This window comes from Talpa occidentalis, unplaced genomic scaffold (genome assembly GCF_014898055.3).
Source record: "Talpa occidentalis isolate TD23 unplaced genomic scaffold, MPIMG_talOcc4v2.1 talOcc4.7, whole genome shotgun sequence".
In the NCBI taxonomy this organism is placed as follows: domain Eukaryota; kingdom Metazoa; phylum Chordata; class Mammalia; order Eulipotyphla; family Talpidae; genus Talpa; species Talpa occidentalis.
The window spans coordinates 83579196-83598385 of record NW_023605083.1 but is presented as its reverse complement, the minus strand read 5'-3'; the positions used below and the strand labels follow the sequence as shown (position 1 = coordinate 83598385).

General features: G+C 51.5%; 2 protein-coding genes across 3 annotated transcripts in view; both read left to right on the top strand.

The window, feature by feature from the left end:
* Positions 1-9360, top strand: part of SEZ6 (seizure related 6 homolog) — a 43913-nt gene extending 34553 nt beyond the window's left edge. Inside the window, exons 5-17 of one of the 2 annotated variants that reach the window (XM_037494172.2) lie at positions 1076-1261; positions 3499-3667; positions 3763-3929; positions 4494-4688; positions 4929-5067; positions 5177-5373; positions 5962-6156; positions 6828-7019; positions 7118-7315; positions 7562-7600; positions 7849-7966; positions 8051-8153; positions 8333-9360. In XM_037494172.2, coding sequence (XP_037350069.1) covers positions 1076-1261; positions 3499-3667; positions 3763-3929; positions 4494-4688; positions 4929-5067; positions 5177-5373; positions 5962-6156; positions 6828-7019; positions 7118-7315; positions 7562-7600; positions 7849-7966; positions 8051-8153; positions 8333-8362 — 1928 coding nt within the window. In that variant the 3' untranslated portion in view covers positions 8363-9360. Of the gene's footprint in view, positions 1-1075; positions 1262-3498; positions 3668-3762; positions 3930-4493; positions 4689-4928; positions 5068-5176; positions 5374-5961; positions 6157-6827; positions 7020-7117; positions 7316-7561; positions 7601-7848; positions 7967-8050; positions 8154-8316 lie in introns of both variants that reach the window. The other variant, XM_037494171.2, reaches the window with a different exon arrangement.
* A 3242-nt stretch (positions 9361-12602) lies between these two features.
* Positions 12603-19190, top strand: part of PHF12 (PHD finger protein 12) — a 41904-nt gene continuing 35316 nt past the window's right edge. The window contains exons 1-2 of the mRNA XM_037495320.1: positions 12603-13231; positions 13875-14056. Coding sequence (XP_037351217.1) covers positions 13166-13231; positions 13875-14056 — 248 coding nt within the window. The 5' untranslated portion in view covers positions 12603-13165. The remainder of the gene's footprint in view (positions 13232-13874; positions 14057-19190) is intronic.

Below are 19190 nucleotides of genomic sequence, written 5' to 3'. Positions count from 1 at the left end.
CATACAAGAACTGGGGGACAGGCCAGAGGTGTGGAGGGGGGTGAGAGGATTCACCAGAGACAGAGTGGGGAACAGAACAGGCAGACTGACTGAAATACACTGCTGAGGGGAGCAGCGGGCGAGTCAGGAAAGGTCTGCTCACCATGTGAGTAGCTCCCTGGCTGGGGATCAAACTCATGCTGCAGTAGCTGAGGAGAGCTTCATAGGTTGCATCTTAACCCCTTGCACCACCAGGTAGGCCCCAACCCTCACACTGTTTTTTAAAGAAGTCCATGGTCTTTGCCATCAAGCATTTTAGCATTTCTCATGAATAGTCGGAAGGCACTTACTGTCTGCCTTCAGTCTTTCCTGCTGCAATCATATTTGTCCTCTATAGGAAAAATATCAATATTTTACATCAGTATAGACTTCTCATTATTTCAAGTCCTTTTATATCTGTAAGTCATTCAACAAAAATTTCTTGAAAATGAACTATCAACTTGGTTCCAGGGATACCAAGTTGAATAAAATACTATCTCACTTATTCTCAAAATAACCCTGGTGGGGGGGGGGGCTAGCATTTTGAAATTTATTTAACAAATAAGGAAGCTTAAGACAGCAAGCCGGCCTCCCCGGTGGCACAGCGGTTGAGCACTGAGTTGCAAAGCTGCCCGCAGCCTCTGCAGCGCTGGTTCGATCCTCGGCTGCTCCCCGGCCACTGGAGGAGGGTCCCACATGGCACGCAGACCTCTCCTGCCGCCCGCTGCTCCCCTCAGCAGTGTACTTCGGTCCCTCTGCCTGCTCTGCTCCCTGCTCTGGCTCTGGTGAATCCTCTCACCCTCCCGAGCTTCTGAGTGTACCCAGTGCTTGTATAAATAAATAAATAAATCTTTAAAAAAAAAAAAAAAGACACAGCAAGCCTAAGTAACTAGTCACAAAACTTATACTAGAACCCAGAACTCCTAACTTTTAGCTCTGAGCTTACTCCACCAATCAGCCCAGGCTGCTGGAAATACCATTGGCACTCCCTGAATAGGGAACTGAATCTTTTCTAGAATACCTGCCCCCCATACACTCACCTATTCTCTCCCTGCAGCCTATCTCCTGAGTTGCCACTTCCCCCGACGTCCAACTTATGGAACTGTGACTGTCACCAGTCTCCACCCTGGGGGCAGTGCCCGCTTCAACTGTGCCACTGGCTATCAGCTGAAGGGTGCCAAGTTCCTTACCTGTCTGAATGCCACCCAGCCCTTCTGGGATTCCCACGAGCCTACCTGCATTGGTAAGTGGCCCCAGGGGGATTCAATGCTGAGCAGAAGGGGAGGGACCTCTTACCTCTGCTCTGTTGCTGTCTGGCACCTTCATTTGCTCTCCAGCAGAAGCCAGAGAATGGTCACAGACCTCAGTGACATTTAGCTAACCTGTACTTATATAAAGGCACCACAGGTATATGAATTCGAATGAAACAGGATTGTGCCTTCAAAGAGCCAGTATTTCCAGGAAATGGGGGAAGAATAAAGAACATGGGCCACCAACTTCCAGAACAGGAAGTAAAAAGTAGCAATGGAGAGACATAAAGTGACTGGAGAGGGAAGAAGCAATCATTCTTAGTTGATTCTGGGGGATGTAGCATTGAAAGTTTCACATCTCAGTGGAGGGAACAACATGGGAACTGACACAGAGGCAAGGAGGCGAGGGAGTGTATAGGGACACAGAAGACAGCCAGGTTCGACTGAGACATGTGGAGGGGGTAGTGGGCAGGCCTTGAACATCAGGCCAAGATATGGGGTGCAGAGATATTGAGTTTTTTGAGAGGAAGATCAGAACTGTTCTCAAGCGAGCCAGTCAGGTGGCTGTTGGGGGGCAAGCAAGCTAGCCAGGTAAGAGGATTTGAAGCTCAACAGTGACCTTGGGAAAGAGAGCATGGACAGCAGGGAATAGGTTTCACAGGCATTGAGGCAAGAAAGAGGAAAGTAAAAGGAGACTCTGGTTCTGGGTGGTCAGGGAGTCTGGGATTGCTGCCAGGGTGTGGGGCTTGAGAGCAGAAAGAAGATGGAATGTTTGGTTTGCAGGGAGAAAAGCAACTTGGGTTTCTTCTTTTCTTTGGCTTGGGCTTTTGAACTTTATTTCATTCTGTAAACCCTTACTGGGTGCCAGGCAGAAGCCGAGATGAATAAAGCAGATGTGGTCTCTGCCCTCAAGGAGCTGTCTGTCTTTTTGGAAGACAGGCAAACAGCTAAGCAAGTTGAGTATAGAAAGTGGTGAGTGGGGAAGACTCAAGGTAAGGTAGGGATCTGAGGAAGGGAGAGCTGCTCTAGAAAGAAAAGCTTCCTGAGGAGATGCATGAAAGCCGACATGAATGTCAGCTCAGGACAGTGGAGTCCTGGAACAGCCTGCACAAAGGGACACGTGGAGCAGCGTGGTATAGTGAGGATGGTCAGGCGTGCCTAAAGAAGAGGGTGTAGCGGACAGAGTCACATTCATAAAGCACTTGAACGCCATCTCGCACTTCAGCCTGAGGGTAATTGGAAGTCACTGAATTACTCCAAGCAAAGGATGGGGCATGGTCAGATTTGAAGGGCAGTTCCTCTCTGAGACAAAGCAGAAATGTCTGTCCTCTGCAGAGAAGAAACTCACCACATGCCCTCTCCAGGAGCTTTTTGGGTTAAAATATTCTGCTGTCTTGAGCATGTGGAGACAAAGGCACTATATAGGCCATAGCAGGCGGGTCTCTGAGAGTTCAGGCCTAGAGCTGTGTCTCCAGGAGAGAAAAGCGCTGCCTGAAACCAGTCACTCTCCTCTTGCCTAAGACCCCTTAACTGTCGAGACTTGTGACCCAGTAACCCAGCTGTCCTCACTGATGGGGGCTAGCTCCACCTCTCCTTGGACAGAGAGGATAGCCCGGGCCAGTGGGGTCAGTGCTGCAAAGGCCCTAAGGAGTCAGCTGAGGTGTGTGACTGTGTCAGCAATGCTGTTTAAGTGTTCAAGGTCATCCCCTGGCTAGCAATGTCCTCTAAGGGCACAAGATTTGGAGACGGATGGCAGATGTTTGTCTTCACTGGTCTAGTCCTATCTTCTTTTGTACATTCACTCACTCATTTTACTCAATAAACACTGAAGACCACCGCTGTGCCTGGTCTGAAAAGACCCCTGCCTGGGGAGGGGAGCGGTCCTAGTTAAGGGGCATATCCAAGTAATAACTGCTTTTAAGGAAGTGTTACCAGGAGAAGAAGCAGATGTACCCCACAGTCAGGTCTACCTAAGGTCAAGGGAGTTGCATATGAATAGTCCCAGAGGAGTAAAAGTCCAGAGGGGTAAAAGCTTAAGAGGTGGGATTCTAGAGTTCAGGCTGCCTAGAGCTGCTGGGTCGCAAGGCAGGAGGCTGACCTTTGGGACCATGAAAACAAGATCCCTGGTGCGCCATGCAGAAGGTGCCAAGCTGGACTGGACCGGAAGCCTTGTTAGGCTGCCTGGGATCCAGACAGGGGCCCAGACTGCACGCCTGTCCCTGTCTCACAGCTGCCTGCGGAGGGGTCATCCGCAATGCCACCACCGGCCGCATCGTCTCTCCTGGCTTCCCGGGCAACTATAGCAACAACCTCACCTGCCACTGGCTGCTTGAGGCTCCTGAGGGCCAGCGGCTGCACCTGCACTTTGAGAAGGTTTCCCTGGCAGAGGATGATGACAGGTGGGATGGAAGTGCCTGACCTGGTAACACCCAGCTGGAAGCCGCACCCCATGCAGGTGGGAGACCATCCACACGGCTGTCACTCTCCCCACCAGGCTCATCATCCGCAATGGGGACAATGTGGAGGCCCCACCTGTGTACGATTCCTACGAGGTGGAGTACCTGCCTATTGAGGGCCTGCTCAGTTCCAGCCGACACTTCTTTGTGGAGCTCAGTACCGACAGCAGTGGGGCAGCGGCAGGCATGGCCCTTCGCTATGAGGGTGAGCCTGCTGGGGTCTAACCAGGGAGGGGGGCTTCAGCAAGGGGCTTAGGGCTCTCACACCCTTCCCCTCTGCCTCCATATTCTACGACCACTCCTTTCAATTCAGCCCTTGCCCACCTGGGGCCTCGTTTGCCCTCTCTCGCCCTCTTCCCTCAAGTCCAGGATCCCTACCCCATCTTTGCAAAGGACCCCTGCCTGGACTCAGGCCCTCTGGTCTAAAAGAATGAATTCTCTAGAGTGAAAAAGGCCCCTACCGTTAGGGAAGAATGGCTGCAAGAGACATTCTAGAGACAAACACGTGTGTTTATTAATTCATTGAGAAAAAAACATGTATTGTGCGCCTCTGTGCAGTAAGCACAAAAGTAGGCACTGGGAATACAATGGTAATCATGACAACTTCCTGTGCATAAGAGGGATGGATGCTCTGGGCTGTCCCAGGCCCCTGCTCCAGCCTGAGCATACATTTTTAGTCAGGAAGAGAAAGGCCCTGGGGAGGGCAGTAGGATATCTGCCCCATTTGCCCAAGTCAAGGCTGAGTTGGGCTGGGCCCTGTGGTTTACAGCTTTCCAGCAGGGCCATTGCTATGAGCCCTTTGTCAAATACGGCAACTTCAGCAGCAGCGCACCCTCCTACCCTGTGGGTACCACTGTGGAGTTCAGCTGCGACCCTGGTTACACTCTGGAGCAGGGCTCCATCATCATCGAGTGTGTTGACCCCCACGACCCCCAGTGGAATGAGACAGAGCCAGCCTGCCGAGGTCAGTAGGCTCAACTGGATGGGTCTGCCAAGGCAGGGAGCAGGGAGGGTACCAGGGACCCAGCTGCAGACCCTGGAGCCACAGGCTCCTGTGATATGTGTGATTTAAAATGCCTGCTGAGAAGTTAGGGGTTCCCTCTAGCAATGGGTAGGCACTCTTGTGGGCAGGTTGCAGCCCCAGGACATGGCACTGGGGGGGACACAGAGGGGACGCACCTCCCGGGCCTCCCCTGCCTTTCAGCCGTGTGCAGCGGAGAGATCACAGATTCAGCCGGCGTGGTGCTCTCCCCCAACTGGCCAGAGCCCTACAGCCGTGGGCAGGACTGCATCTGGGGTGTGCATGTGGAGGAGGACAAGCGCATCATGCTGGACATCCGAGTGTGAGTGGCCACTGGGCTAGGCCAAGCTGGCCTTTGAGCTCTGGGGTATCTCTTGCCCAGCCCTCCTGGGGTCCCCAGGCCTGCCTTCCTTGACAGACCTCCTCCACAGGCTACGCATTGGCCCTGGCGACGTACTTACCTTCTATGATGGGGATGACCTGACAGCCCGGGTCCTGGGTCAGTACTCAGGGCCCCGAGGCCACTTCAAGCTCTTTACCTCCATGGCCGACGTCACCATCCAGTTTCAGTCGGACCCCGGGGCCTCAGTGCTGGGCTATCAGCAGGGCTTTGTCATCCACTTTTTTGGTGAGCTTGCCCCTTTTCCATCCTGTTGCCTGGGGAAGAAGGGATGCCAGAAAGCAGACCCAAACCATGACAAGTCAGAAAGGCCCTGAATGCTCTTATCTGAGGAGGGAAAGCTGGAGAAGCTCCAGGTGTCACCTGAAGGAATTTACTCTTGTTCTCTATCTTCCCTGAGGGCCTAGGAGACAGGAGGAGGTTTTTGTTGCAAAAGGAGGGATTTAGGTAAGCAGAAGGAAAAAGATCATAACAAAAATAGGGAACTAAGGGAAGGTGCTTGTTTTCTCCCTTTCTGACAATCTTTAAGAGAAGTAATTTTCCCCACCCTACCTGGCCCCTCTCTCAGGAGTGAGGAATGGCCAAAATACTTTTAGAGGTAAAGCGAGAGCCTAGATCATACCCTGGAATCTAGAAAACAGGACCTGAGGCGGAGGCAAAGTGGGGCCCGGGAGTAGGGAGAAAAGTGTCACAGCCTGCCCAGGCCAAACGAAGCCCAGGCCAAAGTGGCAGGCGTGGGAGAGCCCTCAGGGTGAGGGAGGCTAGCACAGCTGCTCTGATGCTGAGGGCCTGCATCTTGTTGCCCTGTGCCCCCAGAGGTACCCCGAAATGACACGTGTCCAGAGCTACCTGAGATCCCCAACGGCTGGAAGAGCCCGTCACAGCCAGAGCTGGTACATGGCACCGTGGTCACCTACCAGTGCTACCCTGGCTACCAGGTGGTGGGACCCAGCGTCCTCATGTGCCAGTGGGACCTAAGTTGGAGTGAGGACCTGCCCTCTTGCCAGAGGGGTGAGTGTACCTGTTCCCCATGCTCCTCTCCCCAACACAACCTGCAAGCCTCTCCCTGTATTCTGAACCTGCATTAACTGGTATCTTTGAAGTTCCTTCATTTCTCATAGCCTCCATTTCCTCATCTATAAAATGGGATAATAGGGCCTTCCTGGTGGTGCAAGGGGTTAAGATGCAGCATTATGAAGTTGTCCGCAGCCACTGCAGCATGAGTTTGATCCTCAGCCAGGGAGCTACCCACATGGCACGGCAGACCTCTCCTGTCTCGCCCACTGCTCCCCTCAACAGTGCATTTCAGTAGCTCTGCCTGTTCTGTTCCCCATTCTGTCTCTGGTGAATCCTCTCACCCCCACCCACACCTCTGGCCTGCATCCCTGTTCTTGAATGCATAAATAAATAAATCTTCTAAAAAAAATGGGATAATACCTTTTCACAGGGTTATCCACAAATATTTTGTTCCTGATAGATGGTCCGTCAGAGTTCATTGACTCTGATGGATGGGAAGGGAACAAATTGGGGGGTGGGGGCAGTACATCAGTAAAATGGTAGGGACAGATAAATAGGTGGTGGAGCTATATGGCAGGAAGACGTTGACTGGCCTGGAATAAAGCCAGAGTGGCTTTTGCGGAGTTTGACTTGGGCTACTTCCTCCCATCATCCCTTACCCATAGTGACTTCCTGCCATGACCCTGGGGATGTGGAGCACAGCCGACGCCTCATTTCAAGCCCCAAGTTTCCTGTGGGGGCCACCGTGCAGTATATCTGCGACCAGGGTTTTGTGCTGACAGGAAGTGCCATCCTCACCTGCCATGATCGTCAAGCCAGCAGCCCCAAGTGGAGTGACCGAGCCCCCAAATGTCTCTGTAAGTGTCAACTGGGTGGAAGCCTCTGGTAGGAGATAAAAGATGCTGCGTCTGAAGGCAAGGGGCCTGGCGTGTTCACTGGGCTCTGACTGTTGCAGTGGAACAGCTCAAGCCATGTCATGGCCCCAATACCCCTGAGAATGGTGCCCGGAGTCCTGAGAAGCGGCTGCATCCAGCGGGGACTACTGTCCACTTTTCATGCGCCCCCGGCTATGTGCTGAAGGGCCAGGCTAGCATCAAGTGTGTGCCTGGGCACCCCTCACATTGGAGTGACCCCCCACCCATCTGTAGGGCTGGTGAGTATTCTGCCACCCCCAGAACCCTTGCCAAGGCAATAATGTCCAGTGTTAAGAACAGAATCCCCTACCCATGTCCCCTTGATCTCCCCAGTCTGCCAGATCCTTCTTAACTAGTGACTCCAAGACAAATCCTGGGCTGGGCTCTCCTTGGACAAATCCTTGCCATGATCAGCCCACTCCCTGCTTTAGTGGTTTGACCTCCTGGGCTCACCCACTCCCCTTGGCCCTCCCCTCTTGTTCCAGCCTCTCTGGATGGATTCTACAGCGGCCGCAGCCTGGATGGTGAGCCCTCACCCTTGAGGGCCAGAGAAGTAGTCTCCCTGCCCCTGGTTCTCACAGCTCCCAGATCATGGGTTCCCCTAGGAGGGAGGGCAGAGAAAGAGAGAGATTGAGGACTAGCAGGGCACAAAGCTCCTTCCCGGCCCCCACTCTTTTAGAGGGAACTCGTGGCCAGATGCCCTGGGAGGTGGGGAGGGGATGGAGTCCAGGGTGACAGGGACCTCTGCCCCGCTTCTATCTTCTGTTTTCAGTTGCCAAAGCACCTGCTGCCTCTGGCACCCTGGATGCTGCCCACATTGCAGCTGCCATCTTCCTGCCTCTGGTAGGGATGGCGCTCTTGGTGGGAGGTGTGTACCTTTACTTTTCCAGGTGAGTCTGGCTTCCCTTCCTACCCTACATACCTGAGCCACACCCACCCTGTACTCCTGACTCACGGGCTTCTCTGCCCCACAGGTTCCAGGGTAAAAGCCCCCTGCAGCTGCCCCGAACACGCCCCCGCCCCTATGACCGGATCACCGTGGAGTCAGCGTTTGACAATCCCACTTATGAATCTGGAGTAAGTATTCATGCCGACCCTGACATCCTACCCAGGATCCAATTCTGTGCTCTCTGGGAGGGTGTCCCTGAGGGTCTTGCCAAACCCCCTTCCATTTTCCCTTTTCTTTGGGCAGGTGGATTAGAGGCAGGCAAAGCTTATACAAGTTTCCAACTCCCAGCAGTCTCTTTCCTTTGCAGGAGACCAGAGAATATGAAGTCTCCATCTAGGTGGGGCAGCCTGTGGAAGCCAGCTGAGCCCTGCATCACAGCCCAGCAGCAAAGCTCCCAGCTTCCTGCTGTCCCTCCACCTCCTGTACATACCACCTGGGAAGAGACACTAGCAATCCCTCAAGAAGTTGTGCCCTTCCTGCAATGTCCACCTGGATCTATTTTCTTGGTCCCATTGCCTCTTAGGGCCCTTCCTTGGGCCCAAGTCAGGGGACATCTGACTGTGAACAGAATGCAGCTGGAACACGTGCATCAAGAACCAGCATTCTCCTGACCCTCCTTCCTGCCCTGGACCGCCAACCTGGAATTCACAGGCAGAGTGGGTGCACCTCCCTCCACATGACCACTATCCAGTCCTGGCACCCAGCAGCCTGCTGCAGGATCAACTTAGTGGTGGAAACTGCACCAGGGTGCTCCTCACAGGGCCTTCACCAGTGCCCAGACTGCTCTCAACAGTAGCCTCTGGGGAGGCCTGGCATGCTGACATCAGCCCCTCCAGGGAAGTCTCCAGTCTTTTTGCTAAGGTCCCAGGAATGGACATTTCTGCCTCCGGTCCCTTCCCAGTGGAGGCAATAATTCTAAGGGATCCTAAGGGGTTTAGGGGCCCTAATCGAAGCTCAGGTTGGGCTTCCCTAGGCACTCATGCTCCACACCAAAGCAGGATACCTCAGTGCTCCCCTGGCAGCCCTAAGGAGAGGGAGACCCACCCCTAATGTCAATCTGGCTGTTGCAAACGTCCTCTTGCCCACCAACCTCAGCCACTTGCCAGGCTTTCCTTCTGGCCACTGTATTTTGGGATAAGGAGAGCAGAGCAGACATATTCTGGAGAGGAGCAGAGGTCCAAGGACCCAGGAATTTGGTCTGGAACAGGGAGGTCAGAGAGGCCCAGGAGCTAGCTGCAGGCCACTTTGTACATGTAATGTATTATATGGGGTCTGGGCTCCAGCCAGAGAACAATCTTCTATTTCTGTTGTTTCCTTATTAAAATGGTGTTTTTGAAAAAACCAAGTAATGGCCCAGTGGATGGTGCTTTCTTGAAACACAGGGAGGTGGGAGAAAAATGGGATGTGGACTTCAGGACCAGAAGGCACACTGACCCACCAATTGACTGTCCCCAGATTTTATAAAAAACCAATTACATGCAGGTGCTGCAGGAACCACTGTCCCAACAAGGTTGGTGCAACAGATGGCAGGTAAAATGAAAGCCCCCAACCACAGGGCTGTGGGAGTCCAGGAATCTAACTACTTATCCACCCCAATGTCTCATTTCCTCCTCTTGGCTAGATTCAGAACTATAGTTTGGCACAGTCCCAATCCCCTTTCCAATGCCACTGTATTGCTGACAAGGCCCACGAAACCTCACACATCTTTCCACCCCGCTTTCCCAGTGAGGAAATTAGACTAGAAATCACAGATTGAACCCCCTGGACAAGAAGCCTAGGTTGTCTTTTTTTTTTTTAATTTTTATTGTCAACAGAGTCAAGTAGGCCAGAGGTGTTGGGTGGTGAGAGGATTCACCATAGCAGAGTAGGAAGTAGAACAGGCAGATTGACTGAAATACACTGCTGAGGGGAGCAGCAGGCGAGACAGGAGAGGTCTGCTGTGCCATGTGGGTTAGCTCCCTAGCCGGGAATTGAACTCAGGCTGCAATGGTGATAATAGCATGATAGCTCTGAGACTTAACCCCTACACCACCAGGGAGACCCAAACCTAGTCTGTCTTGGCCTCAGAGAACATCCAAACTACCAGGCAAGGGGTTAATACAAATTAGGGGCTTGGCTATTTTAGCAAAAGCCCTATCCACGGGCTCTGAAAAAAGCTGGCTGGAGAGGATCTGCCAAAGTTTGCCAGGTTTGGTTCCTCCAGCCCTTATACCACTACCCTTCGCCCCTGGCATCCACATCCATACTTAGAGGTGTGCTCTGCATGGCTGCTCTCCAGCTATGACCAAGAGGCAGGCAAAGAGGAGTTATGGGAACTCAGAAGCCAGCAGACACAATTTCTGAAAGAAATAACGGCAGCAACCAGCACCTTCTTCTAAGGTCTTAACAACTCACTGCTGGCCACCTGCAGGCTCTAGCATAGGCCACCTTGCCTGGATGGAGAGGTTCGTCATTGCAGAGTGCAGTGCCTAAATTAGCCACAAGAGGTCACTTACAAAGGCATCTGTATCCACCTACTCTCCTTACCCTCCCTTAAAAATTCTGGGCTGGATCTGGCCAAGATGGCACCAACTCCTGACACTCATGGAACACCCTCACCCTCCAGATTCCATAAGGAAGGTGTGTGGAGTGATTAGTTACCTTGGCACTTGTCAACAGAGTCAAGTATTATTTCCCTCATTACTCCATTACCTGTACCTGTTCTCAACTGCAACTGACAGTGTGGAACACAGCAAAGTCTCATTGGGAATGTGCCCTTGGCTTATCTGTCCCAAAATGCCTTCAGGCTGACACAGCACACAGCTGAGCCCTGAGCAGCAGGAAGGAAGTGAGAGAGGACACAAATTCTGAGAGTGTGTGGCATGAAGTACAGCCTCAGAAGAAATTATGTCTGACCACTTCCAAACATCTAGCTCAGCCCTCTCTGAGAGCCACATCTCCGTCTGACTCATGGCTACTAAGATGTCTTGTTTGCTGAAGCTGGTAGAGGACGGAGAACAGCAGATTCACATGACATTTCCTCCCCCCACCACCTCCCTGCCTGGTCCCCACCAGAACAATACAAGCCATGCACTAAGAGAATCATCAGAAAAGTCAGAAAAACCGAAATCTAAAACCATACACTGACATCCCCTCTCTAACTAATTCTTCCTTCCTACTGTAACAATGGAAGGAGCAGCAACAACTCACAGTTAACATGGTGTAATGGACAGTGTCCTGGTCCGGAAGTCAAGAAATACGTTTTTATTTCTAGGTCTGCCACAAAATCTTTATGTGAATTAGGCAATCACTGCTCCTCTCTGGAACCTGCATCTGGAAGTCAGAGGATTAACATAGATTGTGTGTAAGCCCTTTCCAGTTTTATGCCTCTGCGAACGCTAAGCATCCCTTAACATCAAAAGTGCGCAACACACAGCTACCTGGCAGCAATGCCAACTAAACACCTAGTGTCAGGCACAATGATGCCATTCCACTGCTTCATTTACAGTCGGGGGAGGGGCGGGAGCCGAGAAAGAAGTATGATCCCCGCCCAGAATGCGAGGTGAGACCTCCAGACTACAAATCCCAGAATACAGCACTTCAGCGATCATAAGTATTCCTTCCAGGCAGGCAAATCTTTTTGCCGGAGTCCATCCTACCGTACAGTGCAGTGCACGCACACGGAACTACGACTCCCACAATCCATCAGACCCATCGCGATTCTTGCTCCCAGATGCAATGCTCTCTCGCCCGCCCTTTGGCCTTCTTGCGCATTGCAAACTGGGATTTGAAGTCCACCGTAGGCAGGTAGCTGGGCGTTGTCATCATTACAAACTTCGCTTTTGGCTACCACTTGAGGAGCAATTCTCGGGAACAAGAGAGTGTAGTGACAAGCAGGCGGAACTCTCCATGCCGCCATCACTACGCAAGGCAGGGATGCTCAGGCCAAAATTAACTTGGGAATGGTAAGCAAGTAGGAACGGCAGCCATCCAGTCAGCCACCAAAAGCATCGTTTTCCGTCGCAATGTCTTTTTTCCTCTTTACTAATATGGCCGCCTGACCCAGCCACACCTGACACTGGAACGAAACAGTTCAATACAACATCCCTGAGTACTGCTGTCACCTACAGCCTACCAGCTCCAGGAAACACCACATTTTGCTCCTTTGTATACATGCTTGAGGACGCCAAGGACATAGTAGACTATATCCCATTACCAAAATGGCGAAAGGAGAAGCATTCTTGTGAGGGCCTGCGAGTGAGACTACGCCTGCGCAAGAAGCGGTTGTATTGTGGGGCGGGAGGGGATCTCCCCCCTCAACACGCCTGCGCGGGAACCAAATCGTCTTGGTCTCCACACAAACACCAATGGATGAAGCGTCCCCTTCTTACTGCGGCTGCGCTATGACCCTCATGCGTTCTCCCAGGCGCCTGCGTAAAACCTCGGGTCCAGCCTTTTTGTTTCAATACGCAGGCGCAGGGGAGAAAGGCGGGGCTTCAGAGCGCCAGACGAATGCCAGCGCGGCTGCGCGCTGGGGGGTATCACCTCACTGCGCCTGCGCAGGAGCCCCACCGCCGGCTGTCACTGCGGTTGCGCGCGGCGAGCGGCAATCCCGGGGCGCCTGCGCGGGTGGCTTTGCGGGCGCTCGCGGTAAGTTTGCGCCAAGTGCGCGGCAGCCGGGACGCAGACGGCGGCGGCGGCGAGAGGCGGAGCCCGGGGACCACCCCCCATCACCCTCCCCCCCCAGTCACCTCACGTACCACAACCTCACCTAACCTCTCACCCCCCTTCCGATCCCCCCAACCCCGGGATGGCAGCACCCGCCAGCCTTCCCGACCGGACCAGCGGTCACCAGCGCCGGCTTTAGCCTGTGGGACTAGGCCCCGCCGAGGCCTGACCCCCGGAGCCGGGACTCACCGTGCAGCCAGCCGCCGGGCCGGGACTGAGGGGCCGCTCCCCCCTCACGGCCCGTGGGGAGGACGCTGCCGTCCCGGGGACTGGGGGCCGGGGGGTGGGGGGGAGCCAGGGCGAGGAAGTCGGGACCCGTGTTGGGGAAAAAGAAGGGGGACCGGGGTCAGGAGCGCCCCCTTCCCCCACTACCCCCCTCCCCCTGGGGTTGGGGGGGCCGAAGCAGAGAGCGCCCAGCCCGGGAGGTGGATGAATGTGGGAGAAAATGGAGACCAAGACGATCGTGTACGACTTGGACACGTCAGGGGGGCTGATGGAGGTAAGAGTGGCCCTCCTCATCCCCTTCCCCAAGCCCCGGGAGGGAACCTCCACCCTCCGCCCCACAAAGCCGGTCCTGAGTTCGCAGCGCAAGAAGGCCGGGGGAGGGGGGTATTCTTCCTCACCCACACTCTCTCCCATCTTTGCAATTCGGGGGACTGAGCTCAACCTCCGAAGACGTTTGCAGCAGTTTCACCTATCCTCCGCCCTCGATTCGCTCTCCCGGGGCACCAACCCACTCCATCTCCTTGCACCGGCGGGCCTCCCCACCCCCTTCTTGTCGGCCCCTTTGTGCTTCCCCCAGCACGTCCGGGTACCGGCTTCAGGCCTCTCCCGAGCCCAGCTTTGGAGTCCCCCACTGTCCATACAAGGAAGTGGCGAGAAGGGAACCGCGCACCCTTCCCATCCCCCTATCCTGATCCTCCCCATTTGGAAGAAGCTGTTCTCGTTGTTGTGCCGTAGGAGCGGGATTAGGGTGGGCTCCCCGTGTTTCCGGGGGCTTAAAGGTTCTGGGAACAACCTGGATGGGAGGAAGAAGGACAAAAGGGGGGAGAGGGGTGGGTGACGGAGAAGCCCCGCGAGGGGGGCGACGGACCGCCCGGGAGCTCCGAGTGTGCACACACTCCGTTTGTATGTGTGTGCAGCAAATCCAAGCTCTGCTGGCTCCCCCCAAGACGGACGAGGCAGAAAAGCGGAGTCGGAAGCCTGAGAAGGAGCCCCGGAGAAGCGGCAGGGCCACCAACCACGACAGCTGCGATAGCTGCAAAGAAGGAGGGGATCTCCTGTGCTGTGACCACTGCCCGGCTGCCTTCCACCTCCAGTGCTGGTAAGTCTGGGGTCCCCTTTGGCGCCCCATTGGCTGACCCTTTCTGCACATTCCTTCACCCGGCCTACCCTGCCTGCCGAAATAACGGGCGCTTGCAGCCGCTAGCTGACTTTCTGCAGCCGCTGGGTGAGCGCCTCCCCGCCCCCAGGTGCCCGTCCAGATCTGGCCGTTTGGAGGGGGGATGGGGGAAGAGCAGTAATGGATCTGGACCCAAAGGTGGGGGTTGGGAGGAATGGAAAGAGCCCCATCTGGGATTGGAAGTCGCTGGGGAGACGGGACGTAGCCGGCCGGGCACAGCCCGCGGTGGCGGGGGAGGAAGGGGAGGAGCTCCGGGCCCTGTGCCGCGCGCCCGCGGCCCTCGGGCTCTTGCCGGGCTGGGCTCTTCGGGTGGGTGCGCGCAGTCCTCGGCCCCCCGAACTGCCCTGGACCGGACCCGGGGAACCGGGCACCCAGGTGCTTTCGGCTGTGGAAGAAATCATGGAGGGTGTCTCTCGAGTCCGTCCGAATCTTCTTTGCCTCTCTGTTTACAATATGGCGACCTGCCTTTAAATTATATTTTTATTCTCAGCGCCATTTTGGCTGTATATATGATTTGCAAACGTCTCACGGGAAACCATAGGATAGCCCTGGAGTCCTGTCTGCATAAGCTCCTTGAGGCCCGGGACTGGGATCTCGCCGTTTTGGTCCCCTTTCTCTGTCTCTGTTTGCCCCCTGTTACCTCCCGGAGCTGCCGCTTCCCTCCCTTCCCCTGCCGGAGCTGCTGCCTCTTAGGAAATCGGGCAGGGTTAGACAATTAAAATTGCCCTTGGGCGCCGATTTCACTTATCCGCTTGGGATGGGCGAGCTCTTCGCTGCAAAATTCTTTGCTGCCGGGACAGGATTGTGTGAGGTGGCTCCGCGAGGGCATTTTTAAGGAGCGGAGAGCTGGAGCGCTGTGCGCTTTTTTTTTTGCTTTTTTTTTTTTTTTTCCTCCTCACTGAACACGAGGGGAGGGGAGAGCCTGAAGAGAGAGGGAGGGACCTGGGTTGATCACCCGCTGCCTGATCCTCCTCAGCAGCAAAACCCAGAACAATCCGACCTAGGAGAGTTTAAACTCCACAGTTTCTACCTGGAGAAATCACCTCTACCCGCCACAAAAATCCCATTTCTGCATCGGGAACCCAGGTTTCATCTTGTTCTGATGGGTCTTGTTCTGTTGTTCAGCAACAGTTGACGGAGGCAGGGATTTGTGAAAGGAGAAGGGCTGGACTGGGCAGGAGAGCGGGAAGGAGAGGGGCCTGTCCTGTTTGTTCCCACCGGTTTTTTGACATTGTCTTATTTATAGCCGCCTGTTTAAAAAAAAAAAAAAAGGTGAGATTTTCCTTAAACTCTCTACACAGCTCCATTCACATTCCTTCTCTCGGTTTATGGAGTAGTGCCTACTATATATTTGTACTAATTGCAGGTTTTGGAACACTTATTAGACAGATGACTGATACTGGCAAATTAAGTATGTGGTCAGAAGTTATGTAGGAAGCTCCCATTACCATTCCAAAGATATTTTTGCCCAGGAGGACACCCCCTCTTGCCTTATAATGTTGCAGAGACAAAAATTATTATCCTAGAGGAAGGTTTGCTGCTGCTTTAAAATTTTTATTATGAAGTGACTAATGCCAGCAGGGTCTGTGGTTTTTAAGGCTTTGCTTCCTATAAGGTGTAATTCAACTGCAGAAAACACCTTTGCTCAAGTTTCCTGTGCTATTCTTGAGCACCAAAGAAGTTTGCATCTGGATATCTTGTGTTGCTTACCAGTTATTCCCAGTTGCTAACAGTTTTTATTGTATTTGTTCTAGTATACTAGAACCCAATTGTAGACTTCTGGATTTAAAATGTAGGTTGATGTTTTACCTCTAGGAAGAAGCTAATGTTACCAAGAATGGTAGCCATTCATTTCACCCATATTGTGTGAGAATTTTATAAACTCTGTTATCTTTAGCCTCATTTATTTCATAAAGTTGAAACGGTTTATTGGAAGTTTCAGACATAGAAAAAATGTGCTGTTTTGTGTAAGATTGGGCTTCTAGACTTTAAAATCTAACTTCTGAATCTTTTAACTGGATGTGTCTGAGTTCTTTCAAGTTATCACAATAGTTTCTGCTGAGCTGGAAAGAGAAAGTAAAGGACTTTTAGCTGTTGGTAAGATTCAGACTTGCCCAGACTGCATTTCATTGATTACTTTTTTTTAGTCTATGAATGGGAACTGGTAATCAGAGATTTAAAAACCCTAGTAATTGAGGGAGGGCTTGTTTCACATCTCCAGTTCCTGCTTTGAAGATGTCAGTACTGAATGTACCATTCACTTGAGTTATTATAAATCACAAAACATTTTAGCTATTGGTACAAAGGCAGGAAGCCTTCTTTCAAGTGAGACTTATCCCACTTTCCTGCCTCCTACTCCACACTCTTTCCAGCACAAGTGAAGCACTTCATGAACCACCTCAACCAGTTGTTTGGTCAAACAGTTAAAATCTCAGAAATGTTTTATTCCTAAGTGTGCTCATACTCATTTCTCCCATTATTGCTTACTTGTGTCATGTAAGAGTGAGTTTAGGAGGTGTGACTGTATTTTTTCTTGCTTCCCTTTGTAAATAAGGTTGGATTATTTAAATACATATACTAATGATTGCTTTTCTTCCTCGAAAATGGGAGTTTTACAAAAACTATAAATCATAATTACAGTACTCTTGATTCAAGGCGCTGTGATATAGCCCTTTTTTGGTCTCTCGTGTGCCTTGCCAGCTTGTCTCGCAGTGAACAGGGACCAGTAAAATATTCCAGAAGTGATTCTTCTAAGGCAAACTTTACCTCCTGGGTGTAGTGACACAGCCATAACCACAGGGGATTTTTCTAAGATAAACTACAGGAGGAAATGACTCGTCAAATAAGCTGTTTAAATTGCTTTGTCTTTTCTCAGGGGCCAGTGCTCTATAGGAGGAACAGCCATCTCTTCCCAATTAGACTGAGAGCCCTATTTCTGGGTTTTCTGTCATGATCCTCTGGGTGAGGTCATGAATTGTCCTGTGCTCAGTACCATCACCTCACTGAAGAGTTAAACTTGAGGAGCTAATATCTTTGTATTTAAGAGATAGTATAATCATTTTAATCCAAGTTTAACTGGTTTATCAATTATTCAAAGTGGTAGTAGGTGTTACTAAACCTACCGCTGGAGAACTGGAAAGAGATATGGTTTTAAGTGTTCTCTGGTGAACCTGACCTTTATCATAATTGTGGTGCGGTAAGTTGAGCTTTTTGAAAATACTAATCTGGTATTTAGGACTGGTCCCTAAAAACTGGCTTAACAAAATTACAGTAACTGGTGGAACTCTAGTGCCACTGTCCCATCTTTCTGTTTAAGATGGATAGGATTATACTGTGATAAGGTGAATACCATAGGGCATTAGTAATGAAGCTGACTAAAAACTGATGATTTCCTCTGATTGCTTTCTGGTGGCATTTTGCTCCAAACAGACTGCGGGACCAAAACAGTCTGATTGAGAAGTGCATCTACCTCAGCAGACCTCAGCATGGTCGCTTCCCGTCAGACAGATTTCTGTAGCATTTGCCTCCGCATGTTATATTTGGAATTGTTGGCCGGCTTTCCTCTCTCTGGTGTTGGCAGCAAGATCCAGAATGAGGTTTTCGAAGAATGAGAGTAAAAAGGTCTCTGTGCACAGGCAAAACTAAGCTCAGCTTGGAGTTTTGCATATTTAATTTACAGTGAGTCATAATAAGAAAGGTTTCACACATAGAGTAGAAAACTGCCTTGCAGAAAGTCTTTGCTGTTTAAACTCTTAGGGAGTTCATTTTTCTGATTTTGTTTAGTGTATTTAGAATAGTATCAGGCAAGTGATGAATTAAAATAGATTTATTTTGACATTATCTTACTAATCTACTACTTCTGACATTGTAAGTGTTTCAAAGTCTGGAACTGAAGAACTAGAGTGCATCCCCTCATCTTTCTCCCTCAATAGTAAAATGATTCAATAATAAACAAGCCTAATTGGGTTTATGTGTATTTTGTTTGTTTATTTTTGCTGTGTTGCATTAGAATCTGTTTGTGGCATTGTTTTTATTTTTAATTTAATTTTTTTTATAGAGGCATGCTTTTTAAAATTTATTTTATTTATTTATTTATTTGTTTGTTTGTTTATACAAGCACTGGGTACAGTCAGAAGCGCGGGAGGGTGAGAGAATTCACCAGAGCCAGAGCGGGGAGCAGAGCAGGCAGAAGGACCGAAGTACACTGCTGAGGGGAGCAGCGGGCGGCAGGAGAGGTCTGCGCGCCATGTGGGACCCTCCTCCGGAGGCCGGGGAGCAGCTGGGGATGGAACCGGTGAGGCCGCGGGCAGCTTCGCAACCCAGCGCTCAACTGCTGCGCCACTGGGGAGGCCCGTGGCATTATTTTTAAATGGTCCACTCAAAAAGGAAGGGTCCAGAAACTCAATTTCACATACATGCTTTTAAATTTAATGTGGGAGTCAGAGACTAATTCTTATGAAACAAGTGTTATAGTTCAAAGGTAAAAGAATTTCTTCAGAAATAGAAGATTAATATTTGGTGTGTTTATTTACTCATAAAATGTTTGTAATCCAGATAGCTTTGGTTAAGAAAGGAAGCATCAGAAATATTAAAAATGGAAAAGGCGGTAATAGTTTTCTTGTGACTTAAGAGAAGTGGTACTGCTGTGGGAAATATTTTATTTGGGGCCTGTCCCAAAAATAGTTACCATGTTCAGTGAAAGGTAGGATGTAGTTATAATCACATCATTCGCCTGCTTTTCCATAAGGCTCTCAGAGTATCTTTTTTTTTTTTTTAAGGATTTATTTATTTATGCATGCAATAAATAGATAACTGGGTACAGTCAGAAGCGCAGGAGGGTGAGAGAATTCACCAGAGCCAGAGCCGGGAGCAGAACAGGCAGAAGGACTGAAGTACACTGCTGAGGGGAGCAGCGCTGGGGCAGCAGGAGAGGTCTGCGCGCCATGTGGGACCCTCACCCAGTGGCTGGGGATCGAACCAGCGTTGCAGAGGCTGCGGGCAGCTTCGCAGCCCAGCACTCAAAACACTGCACGACCAGGGGAGGCCCTCAAAGTAC